At 35.0% G+C, this 23,075-nt stretch overlaps 1 protein-coding gene across 1 annotated transcript in view; it reads left to right on the forward strand.

Moving 5' to 3' along the window:
* Positions 1-23,075, forward strand: part of LOC149834157 (pyridoxal kinase-like) — a 67,865-nt gene that overhangs the window by 27,213 nt on the left and 17,577 nt on the right. Inside the window, exons 6-10 of the mRNA XM_090011256.1 lie at positions 3,029-3,101; positions 4,749-4,814; positions 6,095-6,158; positions 17,630-17,695; positions 19,350-19,406. Coding sequence (XP_089867382.1) covers positions 3,029-3,101; positions 4,749-4,814; positions 6,095-6,158; positions 17,630-17,695; positions 19,350-19,406 — 326 coding nt within the window. The remainder of the gene's footprint in view (positions 1-3,028; positions 3,102-4,748; positions 4,815-6,094; positions 6,159-17,629; positions 17,696-19,349; positions 19,407-23,075) is intronic.

Raw genomic sequence — 23,075 nt, forward strand, 5'->3', positions numbered from 1 at the left:
AGTCTTACTAAAATATTATAAGTCATAGTTAAACTATTGAGAGTTCATGATAACTAAAAACATCACATGTAACCAATGTCTTATCTGCTAATCTTCATCTCTAAGGTTAAACTATAAATATCCTGTTTTTTTATAGGCCAAGAATTAAGACAGAAAATCCTCATTGTTGCATCCAACTGATGCGCCACCACCTCTTCATATTCATGCTCTTTTTTGGCAAGTGGGTCATCATCATCATCTTCAGAACCTGGAACAATGGTTGGAAGTCATTCTTCTTTGCATTTTTGCAACCTTCTTCTTCTTTCAATTGCTTCTAGTTTAACAATAACATCAACATGAAAAGTGACAAGAATAGATGGAGAATCACATGAACGTGCTTTTTGACAAAGATTTGCAATATGTTTAAATCTATGCAGACACCTTTATTAATAGCACAACAAAACACACATCTTAATGATGACCCTGGTCATGGTACATCATCCATGCTTCTGCAGAATCACCATGCAAGATCATCTCTATGTGAAGACGACATCAAAAGATATAAAATAAAACATAACTAATTAACCACAAAATAAAAATATGGCATACATACAAATATTTGACAACAAGTTTACACGCACATAACAAACTTAAGTCCTAGCAGTACGAATACCGACAACAACGACATTCGCCTGCTCGACTAAATGTTGAGGAGTCATAATAGTATGACATTCGCCTGCTCGACTATGTTTCGTTATGCTCTTCACTGTAACAAAATAGTTTTCTGGCTTAAAGAAATAAGACTACCCAACCACCAGCCTATGAGAACTCCCTCCTTCTCTTTCTCTTAGCACCAACTATACCTTTTCTCAAAAAAACTCAATAAGAAGCAAAAAATAGATTTTTTTTACCTTAACCCACTTCCTTGAGTGGAAAAACGGTGGAAATGCACTCTTACTTGAGAAAATCGTAAAATCCCTCTCCTTTGTGCATAGATCGGCCCCCAAATCGCTCTCAGACTCTTAGGGTGCATGAGTTTCCCTCTAATGGCCTCTACACAAATGAGGGAGTCGGCCCTCAAGAGGTCTTTAAAGCCCAAAACTGTAAAATTACAATTTAGGCCCTTTTTAAGTGCACGGAGCTCGTATCATACAATACATACCGTATCATACGATACATATGATACAAATACGATCCACTCGTATCATGGTACGAGTGCGTATCGTATCGTTTTCCTTCATAGTAACGATGTGTATCGTACGATACAGTACAATACTTACAACACTGGTATGTTCCCGCATGACTATACCACCATCAATCTATTTGTGACTAATTTTAAGTGATCATTGGTTGCCCACAAAGTTTTTTTACAAAATTGGTGATTTTAGTGTTCATCGAATACATTGTTGAGGTCACAACAACCTGTGCCTTCAACTGTGTTAACATGCAACTAACCCATTCTATGAAGATATGTGGATGAATGGTATACAACCATCATGATCATTAAGGGTAATAATACAGTGCATTGTCTATTCTTTATCCTTGGTAGCGGTACCTAAGTGCAAAATGACAAGAAATCAAAAGTGCAAATATCTGTATCAAGCATGGCAAACTCGTCATGTCATCATACTTAAGAAATAAATAACTGAAGATTTTGATTAATGATCTGAAGAGAAATTTATTAAATTTATAATTAAAAAGCATGTAAGACCACACTGTTTTCCTTTGCTAGCCTAGGCTGGATCCAAATGTTGCATCAATTCTTAACCTTGTTTTCACCATGCACTTGATACTCATGACACATTTATGAAACATGATACAGAAAAATAAACCATTAATCCTTTTATTTGTCAGTGTAACAGAACTGGAAGCTGATCAAACTTGTGGAATGCTTTATAAGTACATGTTCTTGACTCCAATGATATATGAATGATCTTTGAAGATCCGAGTCTATGGTCTTGAGCTTTGGAACGGGTAGATTTTTAATTTTGACATTGGAGTATTTGAAATGATGACTGCTCTTTGTGAAGACAGTGTGAAAGTCTCATCTCTTACTAAATGTTGTGAGATTATGCATCAGTATTTTCAAAGTCTTGGAGCAAACATATGCTAAAGATTCTCCATAATGAACCCTCTGGGAAAAATCATGCTTCCCAGAATCATGGCCAAGATTCATCATAGTTAAATCTCTGGAAAAGGTTCTTTATTATTGAACCAATGGAATTGACACAAAATTTGGATATATCCTTAAGAAGGTTGTTTTCAATTCCTCTAGCACGCAATGAAGGCTAATTCATGCACGATCTTTCCTGCTTATATATCATGACACGGGAAGCCATTTGTGATTTTTATGCTTTGAGGAATCCCTGATGAAGTATTAAGATCAACACTAGTATGGTTCCTACTTGGAGATGATGGAACTGCTTTCTCTTCAGCTAAACTGCTTGATTAGTAAGTACCATGATTTCACACCAAGTTTGGGAAAATAGATTCAATAGTTAACACTAGTACGGTTCCTACTTGGAGATGATGGAGCAGCTTTCTCTTCAGCTAAACTGCTTGATTAGTTAGTACTACGATTTCACACCAAGCTTGGGAAAAGGGATTCAATAGTTAACAGGGTCATGGGTTATGGTTTGATGGTCACCTGATGTCTAGATTTGTTGCTGTGTTTGGTAAACATAATCTGAATGTTAGAGGCCCTGGTATGCTAGGGTACTACTGTGCTTGGGGTTCTGGCTATCATAATAATCATGAAACATGAAATCTCTTGTGCTGCCTCACATTGTATATTTTTGTCGAAAGATTTATGCATAACATACAAATTAACATGATGTTGAAGATTTCAAGCTTGCAATTGACACATTCAAGTATGTTCATGCATCACATATCACTAAACATGATATGTTGGTCAATTGTATGTGAACATCACATGTTTGTTCACTTTCATTATTCAGCTGTAGAAGTGAGAAATATGCTGTTATTATTGAAAATTGAGTATCAATCTGTACCTTTTGATATGATTTTGCCTTTTTCTTTTTGTGGTTAGTATGTGATCCAGTTATGGGAGATGAAGGGAGGTTGTACGTCCCTCCAGACCTGGTAGCACTTTATCGCCAGAATGTACAATTCTCCTACTTGTTCTCTTCAGTTGTAAACTTGAGTGTTTTAATTGTAGATGCACTTGTATATTGCAAGGCATTCTACTAGCTTTCTGCTGCTTTATCTAGAAACTAAATTTACTGGTAATAACTTTCTCAAATCCGCTAATTTTATGATAGATCTCAACTATTTTTGTGCCTTTGGTAGACATTATTTTTCTGGCAATTGCGATGGCTTCTTTATTTCTCAGTGTTCAAAAAGCACTGTCATATTCTGTTTTATACTACCAAGTTTTAATCCTTAAATCATTTTTCCCAATGTATTCCTTTATATTTCTAGTTTGTTTTGTACTTTTCAGTCTTGACTAATAAGTACTATGTCATGATTGTCATCTGCAAACACCACACACTAGGGGGCCTCATCTTGGATAAAACATGTAATTTCATTTATGAAAACATAAACAAGGTTAAAGCGGATCCTTGGTATAACCCAACCTTGACTGGAACTTCCTTGTTTGTTCACCTGTAGTCTTAACAGTTGTTATAGGTCCATCATGTGTCTTGAATGATTTCAATCTCTCTCTCTATGGGATCACCTTTCTTCTTCAATATGAGTCAAGTTTGTTTTATTGGAACTGTCATAAACCTTCACTAAATCAGTCAAAATTATAAATATTCCACGACTTGTCTAAACAACTTGGTATTGTTGGCATCCTTTTTACTGATGATGAGATCATCATGCAAACACTGCCATTATGGGTATTGTAAGGGTTACTTGGCCATTACTGTATGAGCTTTGTACTAAGTTATTCAATTCTCAAGGCATGTGTAGACTGTCATTTGAATATAGGCAAGAAAAGATCTTAAGAGCTTCCATGTGAGCAACTCTTTTTTCTCATAATGAGAAAGAGTTGAAGGTGCTAGATCTGTGGTAATCAATTGTCATGAAACTGCAATGACAGATTTATTCTTGCTTCTAATCCACCAAGTCAAGGTGCTAGATGTGTGTTAAAGATGGTCATGCCTCATCAACCTCCAGTAAGATATTTAGCCTTTTTTTGGTCTACTACCAAGGCCCTTGCTTTGCTTCTCTAATGCAGTGATGAATCCCTTCATTTTGGCCTTATGCATCTTCTCCTTATCAGTCATGAGCATCAACTTCAGCTATATGTTAGTTATGAAGTGGAAATCATGATGCTTGGCTACATCTTTTAATCCTACTATCATGGATGTAGCACATTGACTTTTCTATTTGCATGGTATTTTGTTGCATTCATCAGTTATTTCATATTATTCTGTTTTATTATTTCCATTCCTTCATGTGAATTTTAGTTTGTGTTTGGAAGATTTATATGGTGTGATTATTTTTTCATGGATTTGTTATTAGATCACCCCTTTTTCCAAAAATTCTCTGAAGATTTTCATTTCTGAAATAATTTAAAGAAACAGATTCTTGTTTCAACTAGACATGCAATAAAATTTTAAGCTATGGGAGGCATTATGATCTCTTAAGAGTCATTGGGTTATATTTATCTTGCTTTCTTGAAACTTGAAAGTTCCTAATGTGCAATGTGTACATCTTATTTTTGGATGTCATTACCAATCTATTCAAAATTCATTTTTTAATTTTTTAATGACTTTTGGCCTGCTGCTTGTGTATTTTTTGACGGTTGTCCCTGTTGCTTCCATGTTGACCCCTAACCAATTTGAGGCCGAACAATTAACAGGATTCAGGTATTGCTTTCCTTGTGCCAGTAATATCTTGATCTTTAATTGAATTGCTCTTCTGTATTGGAGACATTTTTTTTTGCTTTTGTAAGGATTACCTATAGTCAACTTGTTTATTTTCCTTTATCAAAATTAAATTAAGGAGTGCACATTGAAAAGCCTTCAATGTGCATGAATTGTATGAGAATCCCTAGGCATCTTTTAATATATTCATCATGACTTTGAAAAAAAATGTTAATTTTAAATATATTTTCATGTCATCATGGTGAACTTTTTCGGAGTCCTAAGGTTGATATTCATGGAGTCTAAGACATCCAAAACATGAAAAAGTGCTTTCAATTTTAAAGTCTAATAACTAAGAAGTCAGGACCTGATCTTACAAAAAGAGAGAATAAGGTTTAGCGATGAAATCACAACTGCAGTATATGCTACAAAACCATCAGAGACAGCAACAGTTAGAAAATGTGCATCATCAAATACAATTGCCCCTAAATGTATATTCATGTATAAAGTAACATGTAGTAAGTAGTAACCCTAGACCAAGATAAAGAATGATATAAATGAGAAAGATTCTTGAACATTTGGATGGTCTTTTTGATCTACATCAGTTTGGACTTCATGCATCCTGATCCTCCAAGAAAATTGGCTGAAGTTGGGAGATACTACAAAAATCTAACCATCTTCTATACCAGCTGTTCTGACCTTCACATCCTATTCTGACAAAGTTATTTGAAATGCTGTTAGTCCAAACATCTCAGGAATCTCAGGAATAAATGGATGAACCATGAACTTGGTGGCTTTTTACATGTGTGGTTGGTCTGCTAGCTTTTGGCCATATAACAGGATGGTGGTCAGTCTAGTCTGTCTTAAAAAGCTGAGTATGTTAGAGTCCTTATTCATTGCAGAAAGATTCGATGACTTTGGTCATTGGATGAAATTTTCATCTCCTATCCTATTATCATCTTTAGCAGGCAAAGAAGGATTACCATCTAAAATTGGTGCAATGATTTCCTCATTGATACTCAAATTACAGAAGACTGAGCAACCATGTTGAAGACAATGAGAGAAAAGCTCAAGATAGCTGTAGTCTTTGCCATCTGGGCACATGGGATTTTAGTTCATTAGTTGCACAACACAGCTGTAGTCTTTGCCACAGCAAAAATATAGATTTGGATTCAGCCTTGTTAATGTGGAATTTGAATAGTTAAACAAACAAATAGGATTACATGTGTTTCTTGTAAACTTCTAGTTTTTCATGACAAAGCTTTCGTATCATGATTTTGCAGAATAACTTCAGAAAAAGATGGCTTGGAGGCATGTAACTGTCTTCATGCTGCAGGTCCTTCTAAGGTTTGGATGCTTTATGTGCTTGGTACCTCATCTTAAAACACATAACATCATCCACATGTATTTAGTAAAATTAATTTTAATTCTGTTTTCTAGTTAGGCAACAACATTTTAATGTTTCAAATTTTGCACCATGATGAATATGAAAAATTGCATTCTATGAGCCAAATATAATGGTTGAAAAATTGTAATGAGATTTAAGAAAACAAAATGCTCAGGCTTTGTATCGACAAACTTGAAATTGCAACTAAATGCAGAATAAGGTTGCCAGTACTCATGGAACTAGGGATAACTTTTTTTTTTGGAAAACTATTACTTTTATGGACTTGAAATGATGGAGATTGGTGCTCTTACCACAAATAGGAAAGTATTACATGCATCACTAGTTCTCTGTGTGTCCTATATAATATGAAGATTGCACTCCAAGACTCATTGTGGCATGATCCAACATGATGAGTTTACTTCCAAGGATACTTTCTTGGTGTTAAGAGATGTATGTTTATGTACATGTGTACACACACACACATTATATATATATATATATGTGTGTGTGTGTGTGTGTGTATTTTGTATATATATATACATATTATTTTTATTTCTATTAGATTATATTTAGGATTTATTTGTTTTTTGTTTTAGTGACCAAGGGTGTGCTGGTCATTTTGACCAGCTAGCCGTTGGGGCCTCCCAACGGCTAGATATGGGAGATCCCTAATGGCTAGTTGGTCTCTCTCCCTTCTTTCTATCTTGTATAAATATGGGACCTTTGGTCCCTATTGTGGCATGCATGTTTTATGCATTCTATGATTAATAAATATTTACTTTTTATATTGTGAGTGTGTGCTATTGTGACTCTTATGAGTACCCCTTTGTGGATTGTATTGTGATCTTGCCCTAGTAGGCATTGTGTTTGGCTCTTGGAGATATCATTACATGGTATTAGAGTTATTGGCTCTTGTTACCTTGTTCTTGCTTGTGTTGCTCATTTTCAAAGTGCTCGTGGTGCCATTTTTTTGTCCTTGCATCCTTCATCCTTCTCTTCGCTTTCTCTCTCTATTCTACTCTTTTTCATACCATCATCATGGCCGAAAAGGAGGTTGTCACTATCAAGTTCGATGGAAACAATTACAACATGTGGGCTACGACGATGAGGCGATTCCTTGTAGGAAAAGAACTATGACACTTAGTTGATGGTTCAACTCTGGAACCTTAACTTACTCTTAACAAAATTGTGAATGGAGTTAAAGAAGATCTAAAGGATGGTGAAAAAGATAAGGTTATGTCCGATTACCGAAAAGCCGTGAGAAATGGGAAGTGGGCCACGCTAAGGTCTTCTCACGGTTTATGAATAGCATGGACCAAGATCCATATGCTAACATTTTGAGATTTGAAAGAGCCAATGAAGCATGAACTTTTCTAAAAGAGATGTACACTCAAAAGGATGCCGCCTACTTGTAGGAGCTTTGAGACAAGATTTACTCATGCAATCAAGGTAACCATGTAATGAATGTAGTCAACACAAACAAGTGTCTCTTATGAGAAAGAACAACATATACAAATGAAGACCACTTATGGGTCAAGATACAATCACAAACACAATGCCACTTATGGGCATGAAAAATAACATAAAAAATATAAGGGTTTTATTGAGACAATGCTGGAGAACAAGCTTAACATACAAGAGGGGTTACATCTATTTATATACAAAAGGAAGCAAATAAGAGCCACTGAGAAGTGTTCCCAACAACTAGAAATATAGTTGTTGGGAGTACTCCCAACAACTATATTTATAGCTATTGGGAACACTCCCAATAGCTCTATTTCAAGAACATTATAAGGACTATAATGCCTTTGATAAAAAGAATAAATTACAAAAATAATGAAAACCTAAAGTGCCCCTAATGAACACAACTAATTACATAAGAGAAAATAACTAAAATATTAGTTTTACTTATTACATTAAGAATATATATATATATATATATATATATATATATATATATATATATATATATATATATACTTTAACACTCCCCCCTTAGACTTACAGTGTAATCATCGAAAATTTGTCAAGCAAAAAATGAAACCGGGAAGAAAGAAGAGCTTTCGTAAAAAAGTCGATCAACTGAAATTTTGATGCTATATAAGGCAGAATGATGATCTTCTTCAGGTACTCTTCATGAACATAGTGGCAATCCATTTCAATATGTTTGGTGCACTCATGAAACATGTGATTGCCGGCTATGTAGATGTCGATTTTATTGTCACACCATAACCATGAGGTCAATTGCATATGCATCCCTATCTCTTCCAATAATCTTCTCAACCACATAATTTCAGATGTTGTAGTGGCCATGACATGATACTCAGCCTCGGTTGACGACAACGACACCTTCTGCTGCTTCTTGCATTTTCAATACATCAATGAGTCACCTACAAACAAATAGAAACCGATAGTTGAGCATCTGTCATTAGGATCTCCTCCTCAGTCAGAGTCAGTATAAGTAATTAATTCAATTGGGGAGGAAGACAAAACAATCCTCTTAGAAACAAAATTTTGTAAATATCTGATACTCATAACGACACTCATGTGCACATTGTTTGGAAAATGCTAGAATTAACTGGAGTATGGACTGCATGTGAGATATCAGGTCTGGTAATGGTCAAGTATGTGAATGCCCCAATCATTTGGCGGTAAGGAGTAGGATCATCCAAAGGTGTGCCATCATCTATTTTCATTTTTGCATTTATCACTTCATGAGTGTTTTCATCTGTAATTCCATACCTATCTATGATGTTAGAAGCAAACTTGGATTGAGTTAGACAAAATAATCACGAGTGAAATATACAACCTCAATCCCTAAAAATATCTAAGAAAGCCTAAATTAGTCATTTCAAAACTTTGTTTTAAAACATTCTTAATAAAACTCTCCCAGTTTGTCTCCTCCAGTGATGATCATGTCATCAATATAGAGAAGGTGGATAATAACACCTGCATCAAATTTCTTAATAAACATAGCAGTATTAGTATAGCAGGAAGTAAAACCCAATTTTACCATAACAAAACTAAAATGATCATACTAGGCTTTAGGTGCCTGTTTCAAACCATAAAGAGCTTTCCTTAAGTGAAACACCTTTTCAATAGGAACCTCGTATCCAGGTGGTGGATTCATATAAACTTCTTCCTTCAATTCACCATTGATATAGGCATTCTTGACATCCATTTGATAAATAGGTCAACATCTGATGACAACTATAGCTATAAGAGTTCGAACAAAAGTCATCCTAGCAACTGGGGCAAAAGTTTTACCATAATCTATACCGTACTCCTGAGAGTAACCTTTGTCTACTAATCTAGCCCTCTGTCTTTCTAAAGTTCCATCACTCTTGGTTTTAATTTTAAACACCCATCTGCAACCTATTGTCTTCTTTCCATGAGGAGGATTTTAAAATACATGTAATATATATATATATATGTTTATATATATATATTATCTAAAATACCCAATGTACCCAATAGGGGTATTTTAGTCATTTCACAAGTACCCGATAGGGGTACTTGTTATTTTCCCTTTTCTTTTGTATTTATTTTTGCACTTTATTTTTTCCCTTTTTTTTATTTTTTATTTTTTACTCACATAAGGGGCCCCACCATGGAATCGATGGGGCCCCCAACGGTCACATTTGTGATCGTTGGGGGCTCCCAACGACTCCATGGGGAGCCCCCTATGTGGCTCTTCTTTTAAGGCCATAAGGCCATCCCTCCTCTCCTTTTTTTGTCTATATATAGGGGTGAACCTTTCTTGTATTTTTCACTCTTGAGAGCTCTCTCTCCTTTCAATAAAAGACATTTATATTTTTATGTTGTGTTGTCTCTTTGTGGATTTGGGTGTTATCCCTTTTGTTTGTCCATTGGTGGATGTTGTAAGTGCTTATTGCACCCTTTATTTTTTCGCATATCTCATTACATAGTATCAGAGCCTTGTTTATGCTCTTGATTCTTAATATAGCTAGTTGAGTAGCTATACATTGTTTCTTTCTTTTTGTATCTCTCTTTGTTTGTCTTCTTGTGAGAGATTAAATGGAAGGGGAACAAAAGATTGATCTCTCCTTCAAGCTTAATGACTCTAACTACATGATGTGGGCCGCCGTCATGGAGAACAACCCTCAAAGGTAAAAAACTTTGGGGATACGTTATAGGCACCATTCCGGAACCACAACTCCAACTCACCAAGATGAATGGTGATCAAGATAAAGCTCTTGAAGGAAATGCCCGCATGAAGGCCATTGAAGATCACCAATCTAAAGTGGAAGATTGGGAAAGTAAGCATGCGAAGATTCTTGCTTGGTTCATGAACAATGTGGAGCTCAAAATTTGCACCAACATCGCTAAATTTCGGATGGCTAATGAAGCATGGTTCTTTATGAAAGGTATGTTTACTCAAAAAGACCTTGCTCGTCAATTCTTCCTCCAAGAAAAAATCCGGACTATCATGCAAGGAGAAATGAGTGTAAGGGATTGCTTTAGCACTCTTGGACCCTTATGGGATGAGCTATCTTTACTAGAACCAAAGTGGGTTTCTAGTGTGGATGTGGAACTAAGAAGAGAACAAATGGAAAAAGAACACTTTTTCCAATTTCTATATGGGCTTAGGCCTGAATATGAACAAGTTAGATCTTCCCTTCTTCATAGATCTAAGCCTTTTCCTTTGGAAGATGCTATAGCCAAAATATGCCAAGAAGAAACTCGTCTTGGCATGATTAAAGGGGGAGATGACGTTTTGGCCGTATCTAAACCCGACAACCATGTGAAAGCCTATAAGCCTCCACACTTTGGAAGGCAAAATAATTATAATGGCAACTATATAAAAGCCATTTGCCATCATTGCCAAGAGCCGGGTCATATAAGACCTAATTGCCCTAAGTTGAACGAAGCACCTAAAAATAAGGTTGCCTCCGTTGAAGAAGCTACTCAAAAGGAGGAAACTATCAAAGGGAAGAAGTCTTTTTCTCTTGCTCAACTATCGGAAGCACTTCAAACTCTACTAAAGATACCATCAACCTTGGGTGCCACCATAGCTTCTTTCTCTCCTCTAGGTATGTCTTCTTGGATCCTTGATTCTGGAGCTTCCTTTCATATGACCCCTCTTGAAAATGAGCTTTCTGATTTGTATAGCAACTCTAAAAACTCCTATGTTTCAACTGCCGATGGTACATCTTTACAAGTAAAAAGTTTTGGAACTTTAAACTTTTCCAAAGATTTCTTTGTGCCAAACGTGAGAGTGGTACCTCAACTTAATTTAAATCTCCTCTCTGTTGCTCAAATATGTGATCATGGATGTGAAATCTCCTTCTCAACTAAGGATTGCTCTATACAGGATCTCCGGTCCGGGAAGCGGATTGGGCAATGCCATAGGAGGGGAGATCTCTATTACATGAGCAACTTGAAACTTCTCACTAACTCTTTTTGTAACCATGTCTAAGATAAAAATATTGAAATTTGGCATCAAAGACTTGGACATCCAAGTTTCTTAAAAATGTACTCCTTTCCATTTGGAAAGAAATTTTGTAATGAGAAACATTTTGTTTGCAAGAGTTGTATTTTTGGCAAAATGAAATCCACTCCTTTTCCAAATCGAACTTTTGTGTCCAAAAGACCATTTGAGTTAGTCCATTCAGACGTTTGGGATCCTTCTCCGGTCATGTCTAAAGGGGGATATTCCTATTACGTTACTTTTATTGATGACTACACTAGGTATGTATGAATCTACTTTTTTAATTTAAAATCCGAAGTCTTTGACTTCTTCAAGAAATTTCATATGATAGTCAAAAATCATTTTCAAGTAATATCTGTACTCTTAGATCCGATTCAGGTGGAGAATATCTATCAAATGAATTTTAAAATTATTTAGAAATAAATGAAATTTGTCATCAAAGATCGTGTCCTAGGACTCCTCAACAAAATGATTTAGTCGAAAGAAAGCATAGACACATCATGAAAACCACTAGGACACTTCTTATTTCCAAGGAAATTCCAAAGAGTTTTTGGGCCGAAGCCGCCTTAACCTCAACTTACTTGATAAATAGAATGATATCTTCATCCTTACAAAATACATCTCCATATGAAAAACTATTTGAAAGAACACCCGATTTCAATAGATTAAGAATTTTGGGGTGTAAATGTTTTGTCCTTACACATAAAAGAGACAAACTATCTCCTAAAGCTATTGAATGTGTTTTTCTAGGATATGGAGAAAATCAAAAGGGTTTTTGATGTTTTGACTTGAAAAATAACAAACTCTATGTATCCAAAGATGTAACCTTTTTGGAAAATGAAAATGGTTTTATGAAAACTAAGGATATTGATGAAAGTGAATATGCTTTCTTATTTGATCTTCTCTCCCAAGAAGATGAGACTCCTCATGAAGAGGAAATCTCTAATGAGTCGTTGAATGACCTAGAGGATATTCCTCTTAACAATGTTGAAAATAAAAGCGATAGACCAATCCAAACCTATGTTAGGCGTGGTCAACAAGCTCAAATGAGCGCCTTAGAAAAATACTCTCAAGGGTCCAACATAGAAGAAACCTCTTTAAGGAGATCCGGTCGAATCTCCAATCCTCCTAATAGGTTTGTTTCCTATGAGTCTCTAACTCCAAGGTATAGAGCGTGTCTAATTGCGTTACACTCATTTCATGAACCTTCACATTATAATGAAGCCAAGAACATTCCCCAATGGGTTGAAGCCATGAATTAGAGCTTAGTGCCCTTGAAAAGGCAAAAACTTGGGAAATAACTTCATTACCCACTGGAAAGAGATCGATTGGATGTAGATGGGTCTTCAAAATTAAAACTAAAAGTGATGGTTCATTAGAACGCTATAAAAGCCAGATTAGTAGCAAAATGATACACTCAAGAATACAGTATAGACTATGAAGAAACTTTCGCACCCATAGCTAGGATGACTAGTGTTAGGACTCTTATCGTCGTTGCGTCAGTTAAGAAATGACCTATCTATCAACTAGATGTTAGGAATGCATTCCTAAATGGTGAATTAAATGAAGAGGTTTACATGGATCCTCCACCAGGAGTATGTATTGGTAAAAATAAAATTCTCAAACTTAAAAAGGCATTATATGGTTTGAAACAAGCCCCAAAGGCTTGGCATGATAGATTTAGTAATTTAATGACAAGTTTGAATTTTCGTTCATGTTATACTGACACTGCTTTGTTTGTGAAAAGTGCAGGGTCTTCAGTAGTTATTCTACTACTGTATGTTGATGATATGATCATCACTGGAAGTGATGAGCAAAGAATTAATGATATTAAGAAAGTTTTAAAAGAAAATTTTGACATGTCTGACCTTGGTTTCTTAAGATATTTTTTAGGAATTGAAGTGGCGTACTCTCCTCGAGGGTACATTCTCTCTCAGATGAAACTTGTTGTTGACATTTGTTCCAAGTCTGGTATCTCCAATGATAAGAAGACAGAAACCCCTGAAGTCATCAATGCAAAGTTAAGATTGGAAGATGGAACACCTCTCGAGGATCCTACTCCCTACCGTCAATTTGTTGGGTCTCTAACCTACTTATCCATCACTCGGCCAGACATAGCTCATGTTGTCCACTCTGTCAGCTAGTTTCAACATGCACCTACAATCGTGCACATGAGTGCAGTCTTAAGGATCGTCAGATACATAAAAAACACCATAACTAAGGGAGTTTTTCTTTCCTCCTCTTCATCACTTGATTTAATTGCTTATACTGATGTTGATTGGGGAGGAAATCCCAATGACAGAGTCTCAACTACGGGTTTTTGTGTTTTCTTAGGTGACTCTATGATTTCTTGGAGATGCAAGAAACAACACAAAGTATCCTTATCTTTAACGGAAGCGGAATATCGTGCTATGGCTACTACAACCATGAAACTTGTATGGCTAAGAAGTCTCCTCAGTGATATGGGCATTGTCATATCTACTCCTTCGAAGATGTGTTGTGACAACAAAAGCGCAATTTATATTGCAAGCAATCACACCTTTCATGAGCGTACTAAGCACATTGAGATGGACTGTCATTACGTACATGATGAATACCTAACAGGAACCATAGCACTACCTTACGTCACATCCGAGTACCAGTTGACGGACTTCTTCACTAAAGCCCTTGCTGCTCCTCGTTTTTTGTTTATCCTTAACAAGCTTTCGGTTATATCCCCATAAAGCTTGAGGGAGGGTGTTAAAATACATGTAATATATATATATATGTTTATATATATATTATCTAAAATACCCAATAGGGGTATTTTAGTCATTTCACAAGTACCCGATAGGGGTACTTGTTATTTTCCCTTTTCTTTTGTATTTATTTTTGCACTTTATTTTTTCCTTTTTTTATTTTTTGTTTTTTACTCACATAAGGGGCCCCACCATGGAATCGATGGGGCCCCCAACGATCACATTTGTGACCGTTGGGGGCTCCCAACGACTCCATGGGGAGCCCCCTATGTGACTCTTCTTTTAAGGCCATAAGGCCATCCCTCCCCTCCTTTTTTGTGTATATATAGGGGTGAATCCCTCTTGTATTTTTCACTCTTGAGAGTTCTCTCTCCTTTCAATAAGAGACATTTATATTTTTATGTTGTGTTGTCTCTTTGTGGATTTGGGTGTTATCCCTTTTGTTTGTCCATTGGTGGATGTTGTAAGCGCTTATTGCACCCTTTGTTTTTCCGCATATCTCATTACAGAGGACTTTTTAAATCCTAGGTTTTTAATTTTTTTAAGGCTTGTATTTCATCATTCATAGCACTCATCCATTCAAGGTAATTTTTGGCCTGATTGTATGAGGAAGGTTCAAAGTAAGAAAAAATCTTGGCTAGAGAGGCTCTATTATTGAGGAGCGAAGTTTTCATAGGATACAAATCTATCTAGAGGCTTATGTATTCTAGTGGATTTCCTAAGAGTGCTTAGTTCTATGCTAGAATATTGTTCAGCAGTTCTTCTTCCATATTCGATAACTGGAGGTTCATCAGTAATGTCATTAGACTCACTATACTAGATGTTGAATCGATGTTCATCATTAACATCATCTTTTAATATATCATCGTTACATTTAGGAAGTAACTCAAGAAAAGAGTAATCATTTTTTTCTTTAATAGGCATATTTAAATCAAAGAAACTTTCTTGCTCTATAAGGGTAACATTCCTTGATATATAGAGTTTATCATGTTTTAAGTCATAACATTAAATCCTTTTTGGGTTTCTCCATAACAAAAATACACAAGGAATGACTCTAGGTGAAAGTTTATCATTTTTATTTGTAAGGACAAAACATTTACATCCAAAAGTCCTTAGTCTGAAATAGTCAGGGGTAGTTTTATAAAGTTTCTCATAGGGAGAAATATTTTGAAGTTTGGTTGAAGGAAGTCTGTTTATGAGGTAAACTGAAGTAATGTTTTCTTTCGGCCAAACCATTTTGTTGAGGCATGTTTGCACAAGATCTTTGATGTAAAATGCCATGATTTTTCAAATAATTTTTAAAGTCTTTTGACATATACTCTCCCCTTGAATTAGACTGAAAAATAGAAATATTGATTTTAACAAGGTTGTGAAAAGTTTTGAAAGTTTCAAAAACTTCATATTTGTGTCTAAGAAAGAAAATCCAAGTGAAACGAGAGCATCTACAAATATCACATAATAAGTAAATTCTCCTTTAGAGACAACAAGAGCAAGACCCCAAACATCCAAGTGTATTAATTCAAGCGGTTTGGAGACAACAAAAGTTCTCTCCGTCACAAACTGAAATATATGCTTTGTTGTGCCTCTTATGGGAAAGAAAACACTTAGATAATATGACCACTTATGGGTCAACACATGAAAACACAAGAATAAGCCACTAAGGGCTGAGAATCACACATAAAAATAATAAATATTATTAGGGAATAATCCCTTAAAGAAGTGTTACAAATGAGAGGGGGCAAACCCCATTATATACAAGAGGGAGCTCATAGAGAGTCGTTGGGACCTACCCAACAACTAAAAATCTTGCGGTTGGGTAGGGTCCAATGACTCTTAGTTAATTCCCAAAATCTCTTCCTTCTTTCCTTCCCTTTCTGTAGCCATATTTATCGTGATAATATTGCGATATTATTACAATAAATATAATTTTCTGATATTGAAAATATCCTGATATTTTCAATATATCGGCGATATCGGTGACACTGATATATATATATATGTTACAACTTAACAATATCAATGTTACCAAAAGCTTCTTAGGTAGGTGGGAAGCGTGCTTTCCAGAAACTCACTTTAGAAACACAATATTCCTCGCTTTCGAAAGTTTATGGGAATCTCGATTCCCCCATTTTTCTTTTATGCTTCCCACATGCATTGTCATGATTTTTTTCATGTTTTTCATGTGCTTTCTCTCATGCTTCCACTCACTTCTCATGTGCTTTCTCTAAATATAACCATCATTGTTAGATTTTAACAAAAAAATAATTCTTTTACTGAAAATCATGACATAAAAATAATCAATTTTATTTTAGTATTTATTTGCTTCTTGTTTGATTCCTATTTAGTTCTCATATTACTTTTTTATTTCTGTCTCACTTTCAAATTGATACTTCGCTTCTCGCTTCCTATAATTTTTAAAATGCCTCGTTTCTCACTTCCACTTCCCATATCGTTTCCCGCTTCTGCTTTCTAGTCTAACAACCTTTATATATATCTAAAAATCAATGGCTATGAATGTATCAATCCAAGAGTCAATTCTTACTAAATAGAGTATGTCGAACAAATCTATGTGGTCAGATTGAGTCAAAACAACTTGCATCATGAGATTCCAACTCAATTGTAGCAAATATATATCCTACACACACACAACAGGAGGATGCGAGCCCTATTCTATGTAATAGGGACACCATTTTGGCCATGTGTCACTAGTGACACAAACGGACATGCACAAACGTGCTGATTTGGAGGCAGATTTGCATGGCCATTATTTTAATAGTTTTAAACTACTTTTTAATATTATTTCAATAAAAAAGGTATTTTTAGATATTAAAATATAAAATGGTTTTTTATTGATTAAAAATTAAAAAATTCCTTGTCCTCCTGTGACAGGAGGACAAGGAAAAAGGAGTCCTGTCCTATTTTTGATTTTTTTTTGAACTTGTGACTCAAACCTGCATCTTGTGTCCTCGTGTCCATGTATCTTTGTGACATAGGCTGCATCTCTCTCTTTCTTTCTCTCTCCTTTATGTTAAAACTACATTAGGGCATGATTTCCACACACTTCTATGCAAGAGAATAATTGATTGACATTCCCTAGCATCATGTCCATCACACATGTATTTATTTTCCATTTGAATTTCTAAAATTATGTTTTCATATATATTGTTGTCTATGATTTTCTTGGATAAATTTAGTGTCTAATAATTGTGTTGATCATCATCATCATCATCATCATCTGTAGGTGGTGATAACAAGTATGCATATTGGAGACAATTTGCTTCTCATTGGAAGTCATCAGAAAGTGAAGGTATTCTTGATTCTTTTTCCAAAGCTGATTGTATGATTGAAGATTCATTTTGAAAAGCGCATTGTTTATGGCCACAATTATAATTCTTTAATAAGATTTCTCACATAAAGGGCTTTCATATACAGTTCTTTTGAAATTTATAGATGTCAATGTCTACGGATACAACTCCTGCACTTGTACATATATGCTACTCATATAGGTTTGATGTATATATGCATGCACACATGCAGAGAATATAAGATAAAATAATTCTTTCTACTTACGATATGATTTTTAGGTCCTAGGCAACTGAAAAACCAGCATTTCTTGATTAATTTAAAAATTCAAGGAAAACCATGATAAAAAAAAAGTTACATTGAACCAGAAATAAATCCAGTGGTTATGATTATGAAGATAAGGATCTGGTCTAAAATGACAGACCAAGTGTCTCTTTAATACCATAGTCAATATGCTTTAGAGGGGATGATTGCATTCATGCATTGTTTTGACTGTATCATTTGAGGGTTAGATTACCCAAATAATTCAAGGCTGGCTGCCACAGAAAATGATGCAAACTTGCACCTCTCTCTCATGCGAGACTCGTCTGGAACCCTCTTAGATATCAGTGCTATGGTGTTTTGGAACCCCTTAGTTGCTCTTGACTTCATAATTACTAAGTTTTCGCAATGATATGAACTTTATGAGCATCCAACCAGATATATACCCATCCATGTTCTTCCAGCAGTTTCAGGAAGTACAAGTTATATAAGAAAATATTGTTGTATACCTGTCACGTGGGTACGGGTATGTCATAAAATGGTTCAGATCCTAATGCACTCCAGAATATGTCCCATGAGACAAGAATACAATGTAGTTAAACACTCATTCACAATGAAAATACCCATAGAACACAAGACTTAAAAATAAACAATTTTATTAAGTATGAAATTCAAATAATGCAAAAGAAAATGAAAAATTACAAACGAGCCTCACTACAACAGTCAAAACACTGAAAACCTAAAAAACTACATCACTCTCTCAAACCTCACATATGCACACACCTACTTCTTTATAAAGGGGAGAAGAGAGTAAAAGTAGAAGAGCTCTTTTTAGTCAATGGAGAGGGTCCAACAGCTAGAAGTCAACTAATGTTGACTAATCATATATATATATAATATTTATATATACATACAATATAATATATATATATATATAAATATATTTTATATATATTGTATATTATATATTTTATATTAATATATATATATATGTATATTATTTACAAAAGAATACATCCATCGTAACACCCTCCCTCAAACTTACATAGTTTCACTGTAAGTTTGAAATTACAAACATGTATGTGGTTCAGATTTGAACACCACGGTTCAGATCTGAACTCAAACATTTACACAGCCCACTGCATACATATTTTTGAAACTACTCGCACGTGGCTCAGATCTTAACAGGCATGGTCCAGATCTGAACACATTCAAGATACTGAATGGCAATTAGACATAGGCAACATGCGATAAACTGGATTTGGGTAGGTTACTGAAAAATAACCCATCCAATAAGTGAAATGCTGTATATCCTGCTAGTTTTAAGGAATTGCTTTTATTGCTTTCCTTCTGCCAGTTCTGCATGGTGAGACTTTATATGTGTACAATTCTTGCAGGGGAAGTCGCCTGAGCAGTTCAAGATTGTGATACCAAAGATACCTGCATATTTCACTGTATGATGTTCGATCCAAATTCTTTGTAGCAGCATATGGTTTCCATTTATTACTCTCGTTTTGATAAATTTGTTGCTCTGGGTTGGCAATATCTCTGTCCAACTCTTTCTTAAAATATGGTCTTGAATTAAATGAATGAATGCAGCTGGTAGTTTTCTGCCGAAGGCTGAAACAGCCATGGAACATCTGGTTTTTTATATTGAGTAATTTTTGTGGAGGTTTCTCAAACATTCTTGTTTGTTCTTGGATATTTTTTAGCAAGTTTGGAAGACATTACTTATCTGGTCCTTCCTGAAGGTTTTTGTCTACCTGTTACAAATATACATAATCCATTTACTAGGTTCCTAATCTTGCTCTTGAAACTGGTTTCCTGTTTGTCATTCTTAATCAGTCACAAATATCATTCTCGGTAATTTCTCGGCAATGGAATATCTCAGGAGGTTTTCAATCCTTGCTCTTATAGGGAAAATATTGTAATGAAATGGTGATCTTCCATAAGGCACGCTAATCTCTCAAACTAATGTCTATAAAAGACACTTCAAACAAAACCCATAAAAGGGTATAAATGAAAGAGCACAAAAAAATAAATAAATCTTTATTTATGACAAAAATGCTTAAGAAGCATTGAGTACAAATGTTGAAGGGGTTCACCCCTATTTATACAAAAAAGCGAGTGAAGAGAGCTCACTTTGAGCGCTCATAAAAAGAGTATTTGGACCGACTCTAGTCCAACGTCTCTTATTATAACTGTTGAACTAGAGTCCAATAACTATTTCTTAGTCAAGTTCCAACTAGGAACTTGACTATATTAAAAATCTAGTTTAAACCGAACTAGATACAAAAAAGGAAATGAAGAAAAATGAAAAATAATAAAAAGAAAAAAAATATATATATATAATAATATTATATATATATATGTTACAATTTACATTTTAACATGCCCCCTCAAACTTTACGGGGAGAGGACGAAAAGTTTGGAGAAACGAAGGGAAGGACTTCAAGATTCTTTAATGGAAATCACCATCTTTATAACATATCAAAAAATTTTGCAAATATAAGTCTTCCAATGCCTTTATTGGTGATCATCCCCCAAGCAAGCTTCATTGGCCATCTCCATGATGTATCGAAGGTATCACATCCTTAAGAACCTGTAGAGAAAGAACAAAACAAAAAAAGACTCCAAGTACACAAGAAAAATATGCTAGCCCAAAAGTTGCAAAATTTTAACAAGATATTTTAAAGCAAGAATAGAGTGATGTAAACAAAATAGTAATAATTTTTTGAATCATTAGATATTAAGAAAGACAAGAGGAGTATCCCCCAAAGATGAAATTAAATCATAATCATAAGAAACCATAGCATTGATCATAAGAAGATTTGATTATTTAAAGGGCATATGATTCATTAAGAAGAGATAATAAAAAATATCTTAGGCATTTCAATCAAGCAAGCACCATGTGAAAATGCCTTAAAAAAAGGAATCAAGTCTAAAAAATGACTTCAATGTGAAAATATCTTTAATAAGATCAAGTTCAAAGATGACTTGATTAACCCACAAGAATCACAAAGAGGCTAAGTGCACAAAGGCACAATGAAATACTCACAAAGGAGTACAAATACACAAAGGTAAGAAAAAGAATCTTTATTTAGAGAACTCAAAATATCTAGAAATGGCTAATTAACTTCATGCATGCAATTATGTGAACCATGCTAATACACATATATGCATCATGCAGTTACAACATATTTAATGCACATGAAATCATGTAAAAGTGTCTTAAAAGGAGACACTATAATCAAGACCCAAAGTTCTTGATAAAAAGCATGTGCACAAGAACACAATAAGAACACTTAGAACACTCATGCAGGAAGGCACAACCCACGATGGCTCACAAATGCACTAAGGCATAAAAAGAATAAGAAAACTCTTATTAAAAATACTTGGGCTTTGACCCAAAGCCTTAAGAGTTAAAGGGGAGAACCCCTATTTATAACTAACATGAAGGGGCCTTGGAGGGCCTCCACTCATAGTCGTTGGAGCCCCTCCAACAGTCACAAATGTGACTGTTGGAGGGGCCCAACGTCTATTTGAGTGCCCCCCCTAAGGTACCTTTTGGTACAAAAGCAAAAAGTAAAAAATAAAAAAGAAAGAAAATAAAAGAAAAATAAAGATTACAATCACATTCACGAAAATGAATGTGCGTAAAACTGTGAAAATGACTAAACTACCCCTATGGCTAAAATAAGGAAATATATATATTTTATATATATAAGTGGATAAATACATATACATATATATCATATATGTATATGTATCATCCTCTCTCTCTATATAATATATAAGATTACAAGGTTTCAGTAATATGATTTAACACCTCCCCTCAAACTTAGGGCAAGATGACCGAAAGTTTGCCAAGAAAACAGTTGAAACGCGGAGCACACGACGCTTTGGTGAAGAAGTCTGCTAACTGATATTCTGAAGTTACATATGGAAGATCAATGACTCCTTTCAGATATGCTTCACGAACATAGTGACAGCCCATTTCAATGTGCTTGGTACGCTCATGAAATGTGTGATTTTTGGCAATATAAATTGCACTTTTGTTATCACCGCAAAGCTTGGTGGGCCCTTCTACATTAATCCTCATATCTTCTAATAGCTGATGAATCCACACAATTTTCATGGTAGTCGTTGTCATGATTCGATATTCAGCTTCAGTAGAAGATAATGACACTTTTTGTTGTTTTTTACATCTCCACGATATCAATGAGTCTCCTAAAAACACGCAAAAGTCAGTGGTGGAGTGACGGTTATTTGGGTCACCTCCCCAATCAGAGTTAGTATAAGCAATTAAATTCAATTCAGAGGAAGATGATAAGAATACTCCCTTATTTAATGACCCCTTTATGTATCTGATGATCCGCAAAACTGCACTCATATGAACGGATGTTGGTGCATGTTGAAATTGACTTACGGTATGAACGACATGAGAGATGTTTGGTCTAGTAATACTTGGATACATTAACGATCCCACATGTTGTCGATAAGGAGTGGGATCTTCAAGAGGGGTGCCATCATCAATTTTCATTTTGGTTCCCACTATAGCAGGAGTTTCACAAACTTTGTCAATCTGTAATACCTGACCTGTCAAGAATCTCAGAAGCAAGCTTAGTTTGAGATATAAAGTAACCTTTATGAGAATATGCAACCTCAATCCCCAAGAAATATGTCAGAAATCCTAAGTCGAACATCTCAAATTTATCTTTTAAAATGGATTTTATGTTCCTAATTCCTTTAGAATCATTATCAGTTATTAACATATCATCAACATACAAGAGTAATATTACTATTCCCGTGTTAGATTTCTTGACAAACAAAGTTGTGTCAGTAAAGCATGAGGAAAAACCATTTTCTAGCATTACAGAGTTAAATCTATCATACCAAGCCTTAGGGGCTTGTTTAATACCATAAAGAGCTTTTCGTAGACGAAGAATTTTTTCTTTAGGAGTCTCCATTTCTGGAGGAGCATCCATATATACTTCTTCGTTTAGGTTGTCATTGAGAAAGGCATTTTTGACATCTATTTGATAGATGTTCCATGTCTTGATAGATGCTATGGTGATGCGATATCTGACAGATACCATCCTTGTAACAGGAGCAAAGGTTTC

The sequence above is a fragment of the Nuphar pumila genome, chromosome 6 (assembly GCF_984573655.1).
Source record: "Nuphar pumila chromosome 6, dmNupPumi1.hap1.1, whole genome shotgun sequence".
In the NCBI taxonomy this organism is placed as follows: Eukaryota; Viridiplantae; Streptophyta; class Magnoliopsida; order Nymphaeales; family Nymphaeaceae; genus Nuphar; species Nuphar pumila.